Raw genomic sequence first — 20,367 nt, forward strand, 5'->3', positions numbered from 1 at the left:
ATAATCTAGTACTATGCTAGTTTATTTCTGTTCAACAGAGAGTTCGTTTAAAAAGTTTTTCTAGTACTTGTATTTTACATCTGCATTTGTTGTTGTTGTTTCAATACTGGTTTAAGATAGAAGAAACATATTGTTTCCTTTAAATTGTGACAAGACTTCTGTCTTTGCATTACAGCAGGTAAACTTGCAGTGTTTGGCTTCCTGTTCCTTCATAAACCCATTTCTAGAAATGTTCAAGTAAGAGCATTAGATACAGTCAGAAGACAGATGCTCAGTTGTTCATCTGCTTACCTATGTATATTCTTTAGGAAAAGTTTTTCCAAAAAAAGTTTTTCATGTTAAAAAAATTCTCTGCTGGGAGAGAATAAATGCAGTTCTGAGGAAGCAGCAAGGAAATACAAAACAAGTAATATGTGTAACCATTTGCAATGTTTTTTTTTCTCTCTTTAGGAATACGGGACACTTTATATTCAGGAATACAAGCAAACCAGCAAAGTGGAGTCAAGTACATGCAGCAGCTTCATGGGCTTGAAGGATCATCTGGGGCGTGACCTAGGCCACCTTTATGTGGGGAGCACTGGCACACAAATAAATGCAATTGTACCTTGGTCAATGGCGGAGAAGCCAACGATGGATAAGGTTAATTCTAGGAAAGAGGATGTAGACAAGGAGGCGTCTGAAGAGACTTCTGGAAGCTCCAGCTGTGACTCTGAAGAAAGCACAAATTCTGATAATGATTCAGAGAGACTGAATAGTTCTGCATCAGAATCACATTTATTACCTAAGACTCACCGACAGCTGTGCCGATCTCCTTGCTTAGGGCCTCATATACTAAAAAGAAATGAAATCTTCCAAGACTTTAAGATAGAAGAGGCTCAGATAGTACCTAAGGAAGTAAAAAAGGCCCCTGATGTGGTGAAAGAATATCAAACCAAACTGGAGTTTGCACTTAAGTTGGGTTACTCTGAAGAGCAGGTTCAACTTGTACTGAATAAACTTGGTACTGATGCTTTAATAAATGATATTTTGGGAGAACTTGTCAAACTTGGGAATAAAACTGAGACTGATCAGACTGTAACTAATGCTAACACTAGTGTAATGCGTGAAGCGTCTTCCATAGAGTCTCAGAGATCAGAGTCTCCGCTGCAGCAGGATGTGACGGAGGACGGTGACAACCTGAGGCCAATAGTTATTGATGGCAGCAACGTTGCAATGAGGTATGTGACCATGAAGCTTTTGCTTTTATATTTAAATGGAAACAGAATGACCTTGTCCCATTCAAGCACTGATGCTCACTATAATTACCTAAAACTGAGAGCAGGTTGTCTTGCAAGCATGTTCATCAAGCACCCAGTATGCCAGTCGTGTGATCAGGCTGGTGGTCTGCAAGAGTTTGGTGGTTTGTACTCACTGTTAGAACAACCATGGGATAATGCCAGTCTCCCTTTGTAGGCAGCTGTCACATCTCTCCTTCCCACTGCCAGTCTAGTACTTAATTTGGTAGGCACCATTGCTATGGGCAGTTGGTGTGTCCAGTTACATACAGGAGGTTGAAGAAAATGTAAGATTTCTTAAGATTATAAAGTAGTGATTTAGAATTAAGTGGCTTAAGTTATACTTCACCTTGGTAGGCTGTTCTGTGATAATTGGTCTGTCGGTAAAATTAGCCTTGGTTATCAGATTTGGAGTTAGGTTTTATTGCCATCAATTCCTGAGATTACTACACTTTAGACTTTCACTTAAACGCCCACGGATAACATTTGCCTACAGCGTTTACCCATCCTGGCCCCAGGTGCAGAGCAAGAAACTTGTCAGTGGGGGGGCAGGAGGGTCATGCTTCATCGGTAATTAGAGGGAGAAGGAAATGGCAAACACGTGCTGAGAGATGTTTTTTTATGGCTGTATAAATGACTAAATGACAAATTGATTAGTAACTAATTGGATAACTCGTAAGGATTATCTGATGGTTTAGAAGGTCAGCTTTAGTTTTCTGATGACTTGATGGATGTGGTTTTTATTAGCTTAGTAATAAAAGTTTGTGCAAGACATTTCAGGGCTAAAGACCCAAGGTTTGTTTTTTTTTTTAGTTCCTGATCAAGTCAATTACCTTTAAATGAGGCTTCTGAAAATGAAATTTAAATGCAGCTTTTATTTACACCAATATGAGTTTCTGTTTTCTAAAGCAGATGTGTTACCCAGTAGAGCAAGGATATTACTTTTTTGTAAATGGAGTATTCCTGTGAGTTCTTTCTACCTGATGTGTCAGTCCTAATTTTTTTTGTGCAATTTGAGCTGTAAAGGAAGTATGTCCAGTTGGAACAAATACTATTCTGATACTCAACCAAGAAGTTACCCAGAGACTTTTAAAATGGGCTTAGGTTGTATTTTAGATAAATCCAAAACAGTTGTATGTTAGCCAGTCAGCACAGTTTGGACTTGGTGGGTGGACTTCTCCCACAAACTGCACTGAACACGTTCCAGAAGTGGCTCAATCACTTTTCCATAAAGTTTATTAAGCTATTGGCATAAATATTTAGGACCTGCCTTCCTATGCTCAATTTAGTTTCTTGACCACCTACATAAAACGAGCCAGACATGCATACATGTTATGCATGCTCAAGGGTCTTAAATTAAATCTATTAATATAACAACCTTCTGTATCCAAGAATTAAATTAACAGGTCTTTACTTGATTTCTACCAAATTTAATCACAGAATCATTCAGTTTGGAAGGGACCTCTGGAGATATTCTAGTCCAATCTGCTGCACAGAACGGTGTCAATTCAAGGCCATGTCAAGCTGGGTTTCGGATGTCTCCAAGGATGGAGACTTGACATGTTCTCTGGGCCAATGTTGGAATGTCCTTGCTGTAAAAGCCTTTCTTTTTTTTATTTTTAAACATTTCTTGTATTCCAGTTTGTGCCCGTTGCCTCTTGTCCTCTGACTGGACACCAGGGAGAAGTCAGTCTCTGTCCTCTTTATTCTCTCCCATTGGGTATTTATGCACATGGATAAGATTCCCCTGAGCCTTCCGCAGTCCTGGCTCTCTTGGCCTCTTCTTGTATGACAGGTGCTCCAGTCCCTTGATTTTCTCTACTGTCCTTCATTGGACTCTTTCCAGTATTGTGCATGTTTGTTTTATACTGGGGAACCCAAAACTGAACTCAGCACTCCAAATGTGTCTCACAAAGGCTGAGCAGAGGGGAAAGAAGGATCACCTCCCTAGACCTTCTAGCAACACTTTTCCTAATGCAGTCTGGGAGGCCGTTGGCCTTCTGTGCTGCAAATGTACATTACTGGCTCATAGGTAGCTTGGTGTTCACCGAAACACCAAGGTCCTTATTTTCAGAGTCGCTCTTCAAGTGTTTGACCCCAGCCTGTACTGATGCCTGATGCAAGTCCTCCCCAGGTGCAGGATTGGCATTTCTCTCTGTTGAACATGTTAGATACCTGCTGGCACATGTCTCTGCCCTGCCAGGTTCCCTCTGAATGGCAGTACACCCACCTGCTGTGCTCCTCCCAGTCATGCATCCTCTGCAAACTTGCCATGGGTGTGCTCTGTCCCATTAGCATTGATGAAGATGTTAAGCGATGCTTTCCCCAGTATCAGTCCCTGGGATACACCAGTACTGATTGTCTTCCAGCTGGACTGTGTGCTACTTAATCGTAATCCTTAGAGGGGAGCAGTTCAGCCACATTTCAGTCCACCTCTCTGTCCTCATATCATGCCCATACTTCATTAGTTTGTCAGTGAAGATGTTATAAGAGACAGTGTCAAAAGCTTTGCTAAAGCCACCATAAACAGCATCCACTACTCTCCTAATCCACTGAGCCAGTCATCTCACCATAGAAGGCTGTGGGATTGGTCAGCTGTATTTCCCCTTCATAAATCCATGCTGACTGTTCCAAATTGTCTTCACTCAGTCTACATAATTTATAAGGAAAGGGCTCATAGCATCATCGAATGGTTGAAAGGGACATCGAGTTGGAAGGGACTTTAAAGATCATCTAATTCCAACCCCCTTGCCATGAGCAGGGACACCTTGCACTAGACCAGGTTGCTCAAAGCCCCATCCAGCTTGGCCTTGAACACTTCCAGGGATGAGGCATCCACAGCTTCTCTGAGCAGCCCGTTCCAGTGCCTCACCACCCTCATGGTAAATAATTTCTTCCTTATATCTAATCTAAATCTACTGTCTTTTCAATTTAAATCCATTACCCCTTGTCTCATCACTACATGCCGTTGTAAGAAATCCCTCTCTGGCTTTCTTGTAGGCTCCCTTTAGGTACTGGAAGGCTGCTATAAGGTCTCCCTGGAGCCTTCTCTTCTCCAGGCTGAACAAGCCCAACTGTCTCAGCCTCTCTTCATAGGAGAGGTGCTCCAGCCCTCTGATTATCTTCGTGGCCCTCCTCTGGACCCTCTCCAGCAGGTCCATGTCCTTCTCCTGTTAGAGGCCCCAGAGTGGAATGCAAGTACTGTAGGTGGATTCTCATGTGAGGGGAGTAGAGAGGCAGAATCACCACCTTCGACCTCCTGGTCACACTTCCTTTGCTGTAGCCCAGGATACGGTTGGCTTTCTGGGCTGCAGGCTCGTGTTGCTGGCTCATATTGAGCTTCTCTTCAACCAGCATCCCCACGTCCTTCTCCTCAGGGCTTCTATCATCTTTACAGGGCTCAAGGTGAGGCTGACCAGCCTGTAGTTCTCTTCTGAGTGTTCTTTCTTGTGCCTGCCTTGAAAACAGACAGAATATTTGCTCTCTTCTGGCCCCCAGTCACTGTAGCCTTTCAGAGATTACCAAGGGTGACCTTGCAGTGTCATAAGCCAACTCCCTCAGCATGCTTGTGGGCATCATCAGGGCCCAACAGCTTGGGAATGTCCCAGTTTGATGTTCCCTAATTTTTGCTGAGGGAAAGCCTTGCTCTGTCACCTTTACCCAAACTTCCTGCACATCAGAGTGGACCAATCTTGATCTTGGCAGAGGGGATCCTTGAAAATGAACCAGCTCTCCTGTGCTTCTCTCCAGGGCCATATCACATCGGGATTCTCCTGAACATACCAGAGTCTGCTGTCCTGAAGTCTAAGGTTGTGATTCTGCTTTTTGCCTTGGTTTTTCTTCACAGGATCCTGGATTCCACCACTCATGGTCGCTGCAGCCAAGGCTGCACCTGACCTTCACATCTCAGACCAGTTGTTCTTTGTTTGTAAGTAGGAGGTCCAGCAGGTTCCCTCATTGGGTCCTCAGTCACCCATGTTAAGAAATTATCATCAATGCACTCCAGAAACTTCCTGGATGCCTCGCTGTGTTGGCCAGACTATTGGCAAAGATACTTTTGCCCTGCTTTTGGTCAACCAGTTGGTAAAGATGCTTTTGTTCTGCTTGGTCAAGTGGAACCCACCTTTACCTAGAAATCAGTCCTTGATTATGAGAACTGGTCCCTTGTTTGTAAAAGATGACTGACTCCCTGTTGCTGACACCAGCTGTGCAAACCAGTTGTTTACCAACAGGATCTGTCCATTCCCCTTCAAGAAAATATGTAATAGTAGGTAAGCACTTTAAATACTTAAAGATATCACCTTTTACACATGAAAGAACAATGTTCAGAGCAGTAGAGGAGATACAGAAATTTGAACAAGATTGTCTGAATTTCTGCATCTAAATGTCCAGGGTCCTGTTATGAATAACTGAACTATGAATTGTCACAGTCTGTTCTTTCCTCTTTGCTTTCCAAATGAGTTCCCTTGAGTTGCTAATGGGAAATGGCCACTGATGGTGGGTGGATTTGTGAGTTCCTTGAGAGCAGCACAGAACAAGACTTGGGCCGGAATAACTTATGCTGGCCAGCCAGAGTATGGTGATCTAGGCTGGTGACTCCTGCTCCAGACAAGCTGCTTCAGCAAACTGTAGTTTAAAAAAAAAAAACAAGCTCTGGCTTTTGCTAATGCTTGGAAAGCTTTTCTTATACCTTGAGGCACCGTTGCATGTCATTTGTGCCTTAAGCTGAAAACGGTTGATCAGATGCATCTCGTGTATTTCAAGTTTAAAGATCCAGTATTGGCTAGAGAGTATAAATTGGTTAAAGTTTTAAAAACAAAGCAAACTCACTCTTTCAACTGGCTTTTAAAGGCTAGCACTTGAAGAATCGCCGTTTAGTTTCTATGGGATGCTTCAAATCTGGTCTTGTTCTTTCATTATTCTAGTTTTCATGGTATTGACTTATTCTATTTCCAGAAGAGGAAAGATGACTATGCGTTTAAGCCAAACACACCTGAAGTCTTTTGTTAGAGTGCTCTTACAGGTGAGACTGATTTTTCTATGTGTGTGTGTAAACTTAACATCAAAGCTGAGCAGCAGATTGAAGAATGCCCTAGAGCAGCGGTGGAGCTCTTGGTAGACATTTCCCACAGCCAAGAGAGGGGCTGGACTGAGGGACAGGACACAGGATTTCATCATACCACACCTGAGCAGTGACCTCTGTTGGCTTTCCAGAGAACTATGTAGCTCTAACCCTGCTTCATAAGGTGGGGGTTTTTTGCATGTAGATGATAATGCTGTCATGCAAAATCTTCATTTAGAACCCTAGCCCTCATGAGTAAGAACGTGCTTTGTTCACTGCTGCAACGATGCACTCTAGTGTAAACTTCACAGCATAGATACTAGGCAGGTAGGACATTTCAGTCAATAGCAGTTCTGTGTTCTGTGTGATGAGATTTAAGCTACTGTAAATTTTCCCTTTACGTAACCGAGGTAGGCAAAAGAAAGTGATTTGTGTGCATCTAGCAACAGCAGGTTATCAGCTCTTCACCCCTACATCTGCAGGATATTTTCACCGTCCTTTTCCTTTGTTTGTCCTTAAAAAGGATAAGGTTGGGATGCTAAAAATTGCCTAAAATTGGTTATTGCTGTGTTTCTTCCCTTTGCTGTAATCAAAGACAGGCTTTTACAACCAAGAAGGAAGGAGTAAGAAACAGAGTTGTTAGTCACAAAGACAGTGGGAAAATTTCTGTTAGTTTTCCCTGGCTGAACCTGAGTGCCTTCAGACTTTCTTTGCTAACAGCGAAAAGAATGAGTTTCAAGTTTTATGAAAATGTACATAAAATTCTGTGTTTAAAACATACAGGCAACAGTCTGCTGTGCTTACAGAGAGAGCAACATGAAGACAACACTGATAAGCAAATAAATGGATATTTTATTTGCTGTAATATAATTTTTAGACAACCACTTTTAGATGATAAAGGCAAAAGAACTGAAGCGTTTTGATCATGTGCCTTCTGGGTTTGCAGGTTGGAATAAACTAATCTTGTTTTGAGCAATTACATTCTTCTGAAAACTTTGCCCTTAGGATTCCCAGTCCATGGAGGTGATGCACTTCAGTTTCCCCCTTTGGAAAACCTTGGCCTGTATGTTTAAATAGTGCTTGATGGTACTTCATTGTGGAACGGAAAACACACTGTGAGATAACCATTGCATACTTATTTGTCAGAGGACAATGCTGGTTTGGGAGTTCTGGTTTTTAGTTAAATGCACTCCCATTTAAAACAGGTATTTGGCAGTTTTCTTACAGCTTTTGTGCTCAGCTGTCCAGCTACCTGTGAATGTTGTAGGTGCTTGGTGGCATTAGAAACATATACGCAGGTCTGACAGACGCGACAGAAACCCCAGTACTGTTCAGGAGCGGCATTCAGCTGGACGAAGTGTGAGATACCCAGAGGGGCCTAAACCAGCATTAGACACCTCTGCACCTCTGCTTAGGCAACTGAGTCTTGTACCCCTGTGTTAACCATGAGGCAGGTCATTTGACCGTAGTGAAAGAATCATAATGACAGAATCTTGGAATACCAGGTTGGAAGGGACCTCAAAGATCACCTGGTCCAACCTTTCTTGGCAAAAGCACAATCTAGACAAGATAACCCAGCCCCCTGTCCAGCCAGATCTTACAAGTGTCCAATGTTGGGGAACCCACCACTTCCCTGGGGAGATTATTCCTGTGGCTGATTGTTCTCATTGTAAAAAATTTTCCTGTTCAGTCTAATTGAAATCTCCCCAGGAGCACCTTGCACCCATTACCCCTTGTCTTTTCCATGTGACTCCTTGTAACAAGGGACTCTCACTCTTCTTTGGACTGGAACATGGTGGTAAGGTTTGCTGATACCCTGTCTACACAGAAATTTTCCCACAACTGCAAATCACTCCCTGCAGGATCAACCAGAGGATGGTTTGATTTGTCTCATCTATGCCAGGCATAGTTTTCATCTGGCAATTTAATTGCATGTGTAACAGTACAATTAACAATTAAGCTGCATTAGCCTCTTCTCAGCAAGTGGGTTGCTGAGCTGGGTAGATGTGATGGTACCTTGGTGTCTTGATTCAGACGTTCATCTTTGAGAGGCACGGGCAGTCTAATGTAGCATTTTCCTCGCAGCCTGACTTGTTTCTTACATTATTTTAAGTCACTTTAAGGAATAGATAAAATATTTTTCCAACAAGTCACGATCACATGGATAGGAGCTTGTCACTGGCAGATCTGAATATAACTTCTCTTTGCCTGTTTTGCCCTCGGACTGCCAAGTGCATGACTCGTGTTCAGTCAGACACCCACATACGTGTCTGGCTGGTGACCGCGCTTGCTGCTCTCTGTGGTGTGCCCCGGCGTTGGAAGCCCTACGGACAAAAGACATTTTGAAAGGTGTTACAGCTTCCAGGGCTTTTTTCCTTCAAAGACCTCAAAGCACTGGAGTGATTTCTCATGGACTAATGGGAAGATGAAAAAACAACAACAATAATAATAACAAAAACCCAAACAACCACACGTTTGGAATCTATATCATTCGTTTAGTGTTAGCACCAAAATATATATATAAGGAACAAATGCAGAGCTGATAGAAGGTCCAGGTTATTGAGAAATGCTTTGGGACAAATTATTACTGTGATTAGGAAATTAGTGAAGCTTCTATAAAAAAATTAAGACTAGTGACAAAACCAGACTGCCAGGCTGACGAGTCACTAATCTGATAATGGGTGGAAATCCTTATCTCCTCTATGCTATGGACTGAACACTGTTTTGCTGCCGTAACACAATGGAAGAAAATAGTTTGGTAACTCTCTAAATTTACTGGGCTGATCTGTGTTTTAGTTTTTTTGTTCCTGCTTTTAGTCATTATGCTTTTACATGGAAAGTAGCTTGATGTGTTGAGATTTCGGTTGTATAAAAACCTGTATGCATATTGCAACAGACATTACTGTAGACCTCAGGTCTAATGTCTCTTGTCGTCAGTGCATATGTTTTTTGTAGCTTTCAAAATCTGAGAGCTCCCTGTTGGTTTGATTATTGGGTTAGAGCATGCCAGAAGTCTTACAAGTATTATAAGCAGTCAGTGTTTTAGGAGTATATTAATACCACAACTCTTTTCACAGAACGGTTTTGAGATTGGAAGGGACCTCTGGAGATCATCTAGTCCAACCCATCTGCTAAAGCGGGTTCACCAGAGCAGATCACACAGGAATGTGTCCAGGCAGGTCTTGAATGTCTCCAGAGAAGGAGACTCCACAACCTCTCTGGGCAGCCTGTTCCAGTGCTCTGGCACCCTCAAAGTAAAGAAGTTTTTTCTCACGTTCAGATGGAACCTCCTGTGCTTCGGTCTGGGCCCATTGTCCCTCATCCTATCATTGGGCACCACTGAAAGGAGTCTGGTCCATCCTCTTGACGCCCACCCTTGAGATATTTATAAACATGGATGAGATCCCCTCTCAGACTTCTCCAGGCTGAACAGACCTAGCTCCCTCAGTCTCTCCTCATGAGAAAGGTGCTCCAGACCCGTAATCATCTTTGTAGCCTGCTGCTGTACTCCCTCCAGTAATTCCTTGTCCTTCTAAAACTGGGGAACCCAGAACTTGACACAACACTCAAATACAGCCTCCCCAGGGAAGAGTAGAGGAGGAGAGTGTTAGTAACTTGAAAATCGCATCTGGGGACTAGGAAGGTGATGGAGAAAATTAAAATTATCTCATTGTATCGTATCACTTTCTTCTAACTCTGATGGCCTAGAAAATGATTGATTGATTGATTGATTGATTGATTGATTGATTGATTGATTTTTGCTCAGGAAATGTTGTGAGTTTTTTTTTTCTTTTAAAACTAAAACCACAGCTATCAACAGGCCAAATATAAAAGTGATGATAAAAAGAATTGTTTGTGCACAATATGAAATAGATACTTCTTAAGGAATATACTTGATCTTCCTTCAACTCAGTGGTAGATTAAATATAGTCCATAAGCAGAACCAAAGGAGAATACACCAATATCTCACCCAGGGCTACAGCTGTCATCCTGACTGCTCCGAGATTTCACATACTTGTAGTAATTGGGAAGATATTTTTAAAGGAAAGTTTCTTGACAAAGAACTACAGACATTTCTCCTCTTCTTTACAACTAATCAGAAGGGGGAAAATTTAGGGGAAGAAGCATGATTTCAGTCTTTTTACCATCTGATGTATAATCAAGCTGATGAAGCACAAAGATCACAAAAAGGAGAGCATCAAATCTGCATGACAACAAAACAGAAGAACAGATTTTAATTGCACATCTTCTTCAGACTTTCTCACAAGTCATTTAAAATTCTTGGAATTTGTATCCACTCAGATACCAGCTTAGGCATGTGTCTGAAAACGAGAAGAAAAAACGTGAGGATTTATACAAGCTATAAATCCAGTTGCTCAGCAATGCAGAAAAGCTAGTATGTATTGTAATGTCTTTCCTACTTCTGTTTCTTAGAGTTTAAGTATATTTAAAATGTACGTTCCGGATGAACTGCCTGGTCCTCCCTCTGTCTTTAAAAGTGTGACTTGAATTCCAGCCTGGTGGAAACCAATAGGCAAGAATGTCCATTTATTTCAGAGAGGCCAGGAGTTCATTCCAGAAATAATTTCTGAGACTTACGGGAAGAAACATACTGTAACTAAACTGCAGTCTAACAAAACACTTGTTCGCTGTCAGGAGTGAAAAGTGGTTTCATCCATTTGAAACCATGGAGGTTGTTTAGAGTAATAACAGTACAGTGATTTCACTGGAATTTAGTATCTGGAACAAGCCCTTCCTGACTGTTTAAAAGGAATTGCAGTATGTTTATGGTGCATGTGACCTGCTGATAGCAGGAACAGTAACTTCTTGTATCTCAGGCTTTGCAAAGGAGGCCTTAGGGCTGCCCCCTGGATGCTGAATGCACCCGCATGTCCTGATTTTACGTTGTCAAGGGGAGATGTGATTAGACTTGCCATGGCTGGAAATACTGTTGGCCATTTTTTCTACACATGTGTGCATGTCCATTTTAAATGTGACATACAAGTGTATGGTTCGGTTTCCCATTCCTGGGAAGTAATGAAATATGCAAAGATGCCACTCTTTCAGCCAAACAAGCTCAAGAATAATTGTATAATAGAAAACAATGCCTAGAAAAAATATTGCTATGTACTTTTTATAGTGTTATTACAATGTAATTGTAGTAGTGTATTATGTGATGTTGCTGTACAAAACAAGGAATGTATTATTGCAGAGGGCTATTCCCATAGTTAAACAGAATATTAAGATACATGGATGTCTTGCTCCTGACACTGTTTCTAGTATAGCCCTGTAGCCAATGAAGATGGACTTAAAACCCTGTGGTAGCTAAAATCTACAAACTTTGATTATTATAGCTGGCAATAATTGCATGATCTTGGTATTCAGTTATGTTTCCAGGTCCTGTTTCCCAGCATCATTAGAAGAGGAAGTAGGACAGTTCCTCACTTAAATGCAGATAATGGTAGTGAGGTCTTTTTTTCCCCTTCTTTTTTTTTTCTTTTGTTGGGGGCCTGTGACCTTCAACACAGCCTCTGCTGAGGATGGTGCTTTGTGAGAGGTGTTGGCCGTGACTCACTCTCTCTCAACACCTAGATACAGGTGAACGTGTACACCACCTCCCTCACAGGCTTCTGGAACCTGAACACTTTCAAAATTTTTCTTACTTTTACTGTGTCACTTCTTTCATGGCACAATTACTCAGGCTCCCTCAAAGTACCAAGGAACCTACAGCAGTGCTATGTTTTAGAAAGCTGGAAATAGTAGGTGCTACTAAGGAAGGAAAAAAAAAAAGTTTTAAAATAACTTTCTGGTGGTTTTATTTACCTCAAAACATGCAAGTAGGAGAAACTTTCGGGATCCCTGTCTCTGTCTGTCATCATATTGTCCACAAATCACTCCATGGTGAAAGAATTGTGTTTTACCTTTATGGAGAGCAGATTGTGGCATATGTGCTACACAAGACAAGCCAGCCTGGCGAAAGATACCGGCTTGCTGCCATGCCCCTGTGTTTCTTCTGCTGCATAGAGTGGTGGGCTTGGGAGAGACCCCAGAGAAGTCGCTCTTCTTCTCCTGAGTAGAGAGTACCCAGACTGACCTCAGAAGAGCCATCTGCCTTCTTCTGCAGAGTGTATGATGAGCAGATTCCCAAATCCATGGGCAGACTGTCCCATTGATCAGTTAGAATGCTTTTTTTAACATATTGCTTTACTGTTCCTTATGCTAGTTAAGGACTTTTCTGTCCTTGCCCAGTGGGACTATGGTGGATCAGCTGTGGCTGGTACCCAAACACCCACCCAGTTGAGTGCTTGCTCCCCCCACCAGCAGAACAGGAGAGAAAACAGGAGGAACAGGAGCAAGAAAACTCATGGATCAAAATAATGACAGAGAAATTACTCACCAATACTCTTGCCTGCCAAACAGACTCAACTTGAGGAGAATGGAATGAAATAGAATGGGAATAGAATAGAATAGAATAGAATAGAATAGAATAGAATAGAATAGAATAGAATAGAATAGAATAGAATAGAATAGAATAGAATATTTCTATTGGAAGGTTAACATAAATATTTAATTTCTGATTCAGAAAACAGGTAACAAAGAAGAAAAACATTAAAACACCTATGGGGAAAAACATCTGTCCTTTCCTTTTCCCAGGCTCACTTCACTCAGACACTTCTCCCCCTCGTCATGGCCGCAGGTGCCACGATCCCTTCAGAGAGGCAGTGAGTGGCACCAGGTATTGAGGTCATAGAATCATTTTGGTTGGAAGAGGCACTCAAAATCATCGAGTCCAGCCATTAATCTAACACTGCCCTGTGACAGAAGAAGCATTTCTTTCCTCCTGATCTCTTCACAGAAAGAGAAATTCCAGCTTTTTCAAACAAACAAGCTTTATTGTGGTGGCTGCATCTGGAAGCAAAGCAATGACAGCCCAATCAGTTTTACAGGAATGAGAGTCAGAAGTTACCCAAGGGACACACAGCAAGGCCAGTGCAGGGGGCTGAGCTGCCCAAAGCTGGGTAATGAGCTGAGCCACCAATGGGCCCTGCAGAAACGTTAAAAACTACTGTACCAATACAGGACCACCGGTGTACAAAACCCCAGAGCCCACTGAAATTTTATTTGCCAAATATCCTTCAACTCCTCCTGTGGAAGAGGCAGAGAAAAGCAGGCAATATCTTGATTCAAAACAGTTTTATTTATTTTTTCCTCCCTTAAGGCCAACAGTATTAGTGAAGGATCATTTTTTCCTGCTTCGGTTTTCCTTTGGTTAGGACATGGCAGTTTCTCTCTGCCGTTCCTTCCTGTCATGCTTTTCTTCCCTTTCTCCACAGGCTGTGGTGTCTCTGGGGTGTTATCTGCTCCTCATGGACACCTCCTCCTCCCGTGACTTTGGTAGTCCCTCACTCCCTTCTTCTCTGCTATGGAGCCAGCTGGACCCAAGCATGCCCAGCATGGGGCAGCGCCTGACCCTGCAGCCCCCTGCTACCAAAACCTTTCCATGAACACCCTATGGTTGATTGCTGTCCTCTATTTTAATTGCCTTCTATATATTGAAGATTTTTTTTTTCTTGAACAGACTGCCTTTTTTCTCCATATTAACTAAACGCACTTCCTTCAGCCTCACCCCATAGGTCCTGTTTGACTTTGTTTTGCATTCTTTCCAGTTCCTCTGTGCCTTTTGCAATATGTCATGCCTGAAACTGGATGTAGAAGTTGGCTGAAGATTCATCTGCCTTTAGAAAATGACGTAATTGTGTTTCTTGCCTTACCTCAGACAATTATTACTCAACAGATGCACATCTTTTGTTTTGCTTGTGTCTGACGGGTTTCTACTGAATACGCAATTAATTTCTCCTTCTAAAGTGCAGTACTAAGCAAATTCATGTTGATTTTGGACAGTCTCTCCAGTTTGCCTGATCTGTCCTGCAGAGTGCCTTCCCCCGCTTGGGTTTGGAGTCCTTCTATTTCTTTCCCTGCTCAGATGGGACATCACAGAGCTCCTGCAGTGGGGATCTGCTGTCTTTTCCACTGCTATCACACACACCAGTGCTCCGTACTCATCCGTGGCATTTCATAAACACATTGAACTCTTCCCTCATCAGATCTCCATGGTGCCTGTTAAACCCTGTAGTTGGGTTATGAGGTTTTTTAACACTCTCTGCTTATATTTTTCCTTACTTCTTGAATCTGCGTACAGATGCTAGAAATGTTCAGCAGATGTGGTATCCCTCGTCCACACCATTTTGCAAGCGATGGCAATGTTTGGGCAAGGCTCAGGCTGACTCCCAGCTGCCTTTAGCATGGTGCAAGTGAAGAGGGTGGCTTTGGGATATGTGTTTCTTTGTGTTCTGTTTAAAGCCATATAATAAACGAAGTCATATAATAAGGAATTTTAATGTGTGTTTCAGCCATGGGAACAAAGAAGTATTTTCTTGTCGAGGGATCAAGTTGGCGGTAGATTGGTTTTTGGAAAGAGGCCACAAGGATGTTACAGTGTTTGTACCAGCATGGAGGAAAGAACAGTCGAGACCTGACGCTCTTATCACAGGTAAGCTCTGTTCCACCTTTGCTGTTTCGTTTGATGCTTTGCACATCATAAATGTTACTACTCAAATGAACAAATATTTAGAAATGGAAGACTATAATAGGAAGTATATTTGGTGTAGTAACTTCATTGTGATCTTTAGGAAGGAAAAAGAAAGCAGTGCCTTCTCCAAGTCCTCCATTTCTGCTCACCTGATAAATGTTCCACTCATGTTGCTGCTTATTTCTTGGAGAATGTAATTGCCATTTTTTAAATCTGTTACGCCCATGTAGCGTTAGCAGTGAAGGGATTTGAAGTTAGTGATTCACTGGGTAGTCTTGTGTGTGGTGAGCAGATTCAGCCAGGCTGGCATGTGCGCCCGTCACCTGCGGTGAGTCACTGCCTGTGCTTGGGGTTACGGGAATCTTTCTGACAGAAAAGGAACAGTTCCACAAGTGAGATAGCTTTTGAAAATCTTCATTTTGAACCTGTTTATCTAGGAAACAAAAATGATGAAGGCATTTATTTCTTGGTCAAACCAATTGATTCTGTGTGAAGGCTGGAGAGTCGTCATTCCTGTTTGCTACCTGTCTTGTGGAATACATTGTGCTGACACTCCGTTTCCAGAGATAGGCACCTGAAATATGTGTCCACCTGGAATTTTTAGAAAGTTGTGAGAATCACAGAATAATAGAATGCCCTGAGTTGCAAGGGACCCACAAGGATCATCGAGTCCAACTCCTGACCCTGCATATGACAACCCCTCAGTTCACACCATGTGTCTGAGGGTGTTGTCCAGTCTCTTGTTGAACACTGTCAGGCTTGGGGCCGTGACACCTCCCTGGGGAGCCTGTTCCAGTGCTCCAGCACCCTCTGGGGGAAGAACCTTTTCCTAATGTCCAACCTGAACCTCCCCTGGTACATCTTCCTGACATTCCCTTGGGTTCTGTCAGTGGTCATTAAAGAGAAGAGTTTGGTGCCTGCCCCTCCTCCTCCACTTGTGAGGAAGCTGTAGCCACAATGAGGTCTCCCCTCAGTCTCCTCTTCTCCAGGCTGAACAAACCAAGTAACTTTAGCTGCTCCTCACACAGCTTCCCCTCCAAACCCTTCACTAACTTCGTGTCCCTCTTCTGGACACTCTTCAATAGGTTTATATCCTTTTTATCCTGTGTCACCCAGCACTGCACACAGTGCTCCAGGTGAGGCCGCACCAGTGCAGAGCAGAGTGGGAAGATCACCTGCCTGCCCGACTGGCAATGCTGTGCTGGATGCATACAGGACATGGGTGGCCTCTTGGCTGCCAGGGACACTGTTGGCTCATGTTCAACTTGGCATCGACCAGAACCCCCAGGACTCTCTCCGCAGAGCTGCTTTCCCGTATCTCATCCCCCAGTCCATGTGTACAACCAGGGTTGCCATGTCCCAGGTGCAAAATCCAGCACTCACTCTTGTTGAACTTCATGCAATTGGTGATTGCCCAGTTCTCCAATTTGTCCAGATCCCTCTGCAGGGCCTCTCTGCCCTCCAGAGTGTCAACAGCTCCCCGAGTTTTGTGTCATCAGCAAACTTACTAAGCTGCTTGAATCAAACAACACCTGCATCTTTCTTATTATTACCTGCCAATCATCACATGGCAGATTTTTTTTATTCTTCATCAGTGAGGAGAAAAAATCACCTTCCATCACACTCTTATTCATTGTTTACCACATGGTGGGGTGGAGGTGTGTGAATACAAAAAGACTGGATTTCGTTTTAAAGCTTCTGCTTTTTCTACTAAGCAGATAAATGCTTGTATCAAGTATATTGCGTATATGTAATATTAATGATGTATTTCTTCCCGTTGGAGTCTTTTTTTTTTCCCTAGACGGAACATGTTCCCTGTCAAGTTTCTAGTGCTACAAAACAGTTGAGTAATTTGAGATCTAAACCATTATTAAGACCTGTGACTCATATTCACTGCATAACCATCTTCTTCTGTTTTAGATGTTGCCTAGCTTTGTGTTTATTTTTCTTTCATAGCTTGTCTGCTCTAAGAGTGACAGCTAGGAGAATCAACACAAGGGGTCTGTGCTTCAGTGCTAGGTGCACTGATGCTACATCCATAATCTTAGTTCAGACCAAACTCTTTAGGCCATCTTTCAAAGCTCCTCAGGATCTCCAGGTCCCACACAGAGAATCCCAGAATGGTTGGGGTTGGGAGGGACCTTTGGAGTTCATCTAGTCCAACCCACCTGTTAAAGCAGGTTCACCAGAGCAGATCACACAGGAATGTGTCCTGGCAGGTCTTGAATGTCTCCAGAGAAGGAGACTCCACAAGCTCTCTGGGCAGCCTGTTCCAGTGCTCTGACACCCTCAAAGTAAAGTTTTCCCTCATATTCAGGTGGAACCTCCTGTGCTTCAATCTGTGCCCATTGCTCTTCATCCTATTGTTGGGCACTGCTAAAAGGAGTCTGGTCCATCCTCTTGACACCCACCCTTGAGATATTTATAAACATGGATGAAATCCCCACTAAGACTTCTCTTCTCCAGGCTGAACAGACCCAGCTCTCTCAGCCTTTCCTTGTAAGAAAGATGCTGCAGACCCCTAATTGTCTTCGTAGCCTGCTGCTGGACTTCCTTCAGTAATTCCTTGTCTTTCTTGAACTGGGGAGCCCAGAACTTGACACACTGATGCTTTTGGATAGGTGATTTACAGACTGTGTAAGATAAGAAGGAATTAGGTAAAATGTTAAAGTTATTTTGCAGGGTTAAAGATAAATCTGTTTGGATTTGCTAAGACTTTTTATGTAAAACTGTAAACCCTTCAAGGAGAGATATATTCTGAACTATTACTGGAAGCAAAATAAAATTTAAACAACCCCCCCCACAAATCTTTTCTTTGTTATAAGATGACATTAGACATCTTTTTAGGGGATGCTGTTAGCATTAGGTGTTTGAAAGGGTCATAGACAAGGTTCCTAGGGACATGGTTTAGTGCTAGAGTTAGGTTGTGGTCAAACTCTATGATCTGGAGGGTCTCTTCCAACCAGCATGATTCAATGATTTGTGAAGAGTCTGAGTGTTTGCACAGAATGTGGATTTTCTAGTCCTTATAGGTACTAGTAGTAACCTCTTCTCTTGATGGGCAGAAACTTTCATCCCATTAATGTGAGCTCCTGGAATTATTTAAAAGTCTTTTTATTGCTGGGTACCACAAAAGACTCTGTCTTTACCAAGGAGCTCAGTTATGGGAAGCCTTTGGCTGTGCTAGAGTATAGCCCTTCTATTTGCCAAAACATAAGATTGAAGATTTTTCTTTCTCCCCCTTGTCAACCAGAGGAATTTTTCACAGGCAATTTGAGATGCCGTGTTTCTTTTAACCACAGCAACATGAACAAAGTCCCCTGTGATGGTCTTGGAGAAATTGTGTGGAGAAGGAGGTTTCAGTGTGGTTTGGGTTTTTCTTTTTTTTTAAAGTATTGCCAATTGACTGCCGACTGTAACTTCAAATACTGTATAACAGACACTTTCTCCTGGACTGTAACCATTGAAGACATGTTTAGTCCTAAATGCTTGGGTTTTCTTCCTCAAGTCTAATATTTTTGGAGATAAACATCTTTTTCTTTATTTTTCTAACTGTTGATTCCTATTCCTTGTAGATCAAGAAATCTTGCGTAAATTAGAAAAGGAGAAGATTCTTGTGTTCACACCATCCCGCCGGGTGCAAGGGAGAAGGGTGGTGTGCTACGATGACCGATTTATTGTGAAGTTGGCCTTTGAGTCAGATGGCATCATTGTTTCTAATGATAACTACAGGGATCTAGCTAATGAAAAACCTGAATGGAAGAAGTTCATAGATGAACGCTTGCTGATGTATTCATTTGTTAATGACAAGTGAGTCATTCTGTCTTTATATGTGGCACTAAAATAATTGAAGAAAGGACAGTTTGAACACTTGTATGAATTTCTTATCTTACACCCAAATTATTAGGTACATGTAGGAAAACAAGAGGAATAGTTGATCATAGATTTGGTCTTCTGATTTAAAACACTTGAACTCTGTCTTTTGGTAGAGCTTTTTTATAACAATGTCTTCATATCTTTTTGTGCTATTTCTTCCCCTTTTGGTGTATGCCGGTGTATATACTATATTAGATGTGTGCTATGGTATAATATTCCAATTCTTTTGATAAACTGAGTCAGCATTTTTGAGTGCCTGTGGTTAGGCTCCTAAATCTTAAAGTCATAGAAAAACCCATTTTGGAATGAACCTCAGGACTATCTGCTTAGATCCATCTGTGGTACCTTCATACCCTGGCATACAGATCAACTGCAGTTACTGCTGATGGCTTCTTGCACTGGGAGGCACTCAGTACTCTGCCAAGCAGGCACTCATATTTAAGTGCCTAAGTAATGATCTAAGAATCCTACAGAATAAGCACAGTTTTGCAAAGTTAGTTGTGGCATTTTACCAATTCACTGCCTGTATTGCTGCCCTTACTTTGGTTTGGAAAGGGGTTGTGTGCAGCCTGGCTTTGCCACAGAGCAGCCAGCTGAGCTGGACTGAAGGTCTCTGAAGCAGACTAGGGATGTCCACACAGTCTGTTTGTATGACTCGCCTCTCAGGCAGTGCCTGCAGCAGAAAGGTGGCCTTTCAAAAGAGCTCTCAAAGTTCCCAGGCTTAAAAATACCAGCATGGGAGGTTATGGCGTAGGACACAGTCATGAGGTTCTTGATCATTGCATGAAGATTATGAAAAGGCTTGTTTACCTCCATAATTTATTTTTTTTTTCTTTATAGATTTATGCCTCCTGATGATCCTCTTGGCCGCCATGGTCCAAGTCTGGACAATTTTCTTAGGAAGAAGCCTATTGTGCCAGAACATAAGAAGCAACCATGTCCATACGGTAATTTGGTTTAATTTGTTGGATTTCTGTACTGCTGGGACTGGGGACCAAGCTCCCATTTTTATTTTAACACTGCCAAAAATAAAAGCTTTTTAACAGAGGTTTTTACATTGTTGTCTTCACCTGAGAAAGTTTGAAATGCTGAGCTGATGGTGGAAACTTTACTGATTTTTTTCACATTTTATTTAGAGAACGTTTCTATCTACTAGTTGAACTAAAGGAGCAACTTTATTAACCATTTGTAGGAATAGATCCAAAACAGCACCTAAATTCTGCAAGCCCAGAAAGCCCTTTTCTAATGTGATTTGGTCATAGGACATGTAAGTTTTCTTCAGAAAATGGATTGAGCTGTCTGACATTAGCCACTGAGCATCCCCATGGGCACAAAACCTTCTTGACTGAACTGAAACCTGCTGGTCTTATGACTCTGTGAGACTTTCCTTTTAAGTTTTCTGCCTGTGTATCTCCTTGGCCCAAGATAGCAGGTGTCTACAGACACCCTGACAGTCTCATGTTCAGCTCAAAGTGTGGCTGATAGTGTTGGTTTGCATTCCTGGAGTACTATGTGTAGCACACTACCACTGCCTCTTTTTCCCCACAATAAAAGAGAGGAGATCT

At 42.4% G+C, this 20,367-nt stretch overlaps 1 protein-coding gene across 5 annotated transcripts in view; it reads left to right on the forward strand.

The window, feature by feature from the left end:
• ZC3H12C (zinc finger CCCH-type containing 12C) overlaps nt 1-20,367 on the forward strand; it is a 47,506-nt gene that overhangs the window by 19,949 nt on the left and 7,190 nt on the right. For all 5 annotated transcript variants that reach the window (XM_065831395.2, XM_065831404.2, XM_065831412.2 and 2 more), the window contains exons 2-5: nt 451-1,217; nt 14,748-14,887; nt 18,502-18,736; nt 19,643-19,749. In XM_065831395.2, the coding sequence (XP_065687467.2) occupies nt 523-1,217; nt 14,748-14,887; nt 18,502-18,736; nt 19,643-19,749 (1,177 nt within the window). In that variant the 5' untranslated portion in view covers nt 451-522. The remainder of the gene's footprint in view (nt 1-450; nt 1,218-14,747; nt 14,888-18,501; nt 18,737-19,642; nt 19,750-20,367) is intronic.

Source organism: Patagioenas fasciata, chromosome 1, assembly GCF_037038585.1.
Source record: "Patagioenas fasciata isolate bPatFas1 chromosome 1, bPatFas1.hap1, whole genome shotgun sequence".
NCBI lineage: Eukaryota > Metazoa > Chordata > Aves > Columbiformes > Columbidae > Patagioenas > Patagioenas fasciata.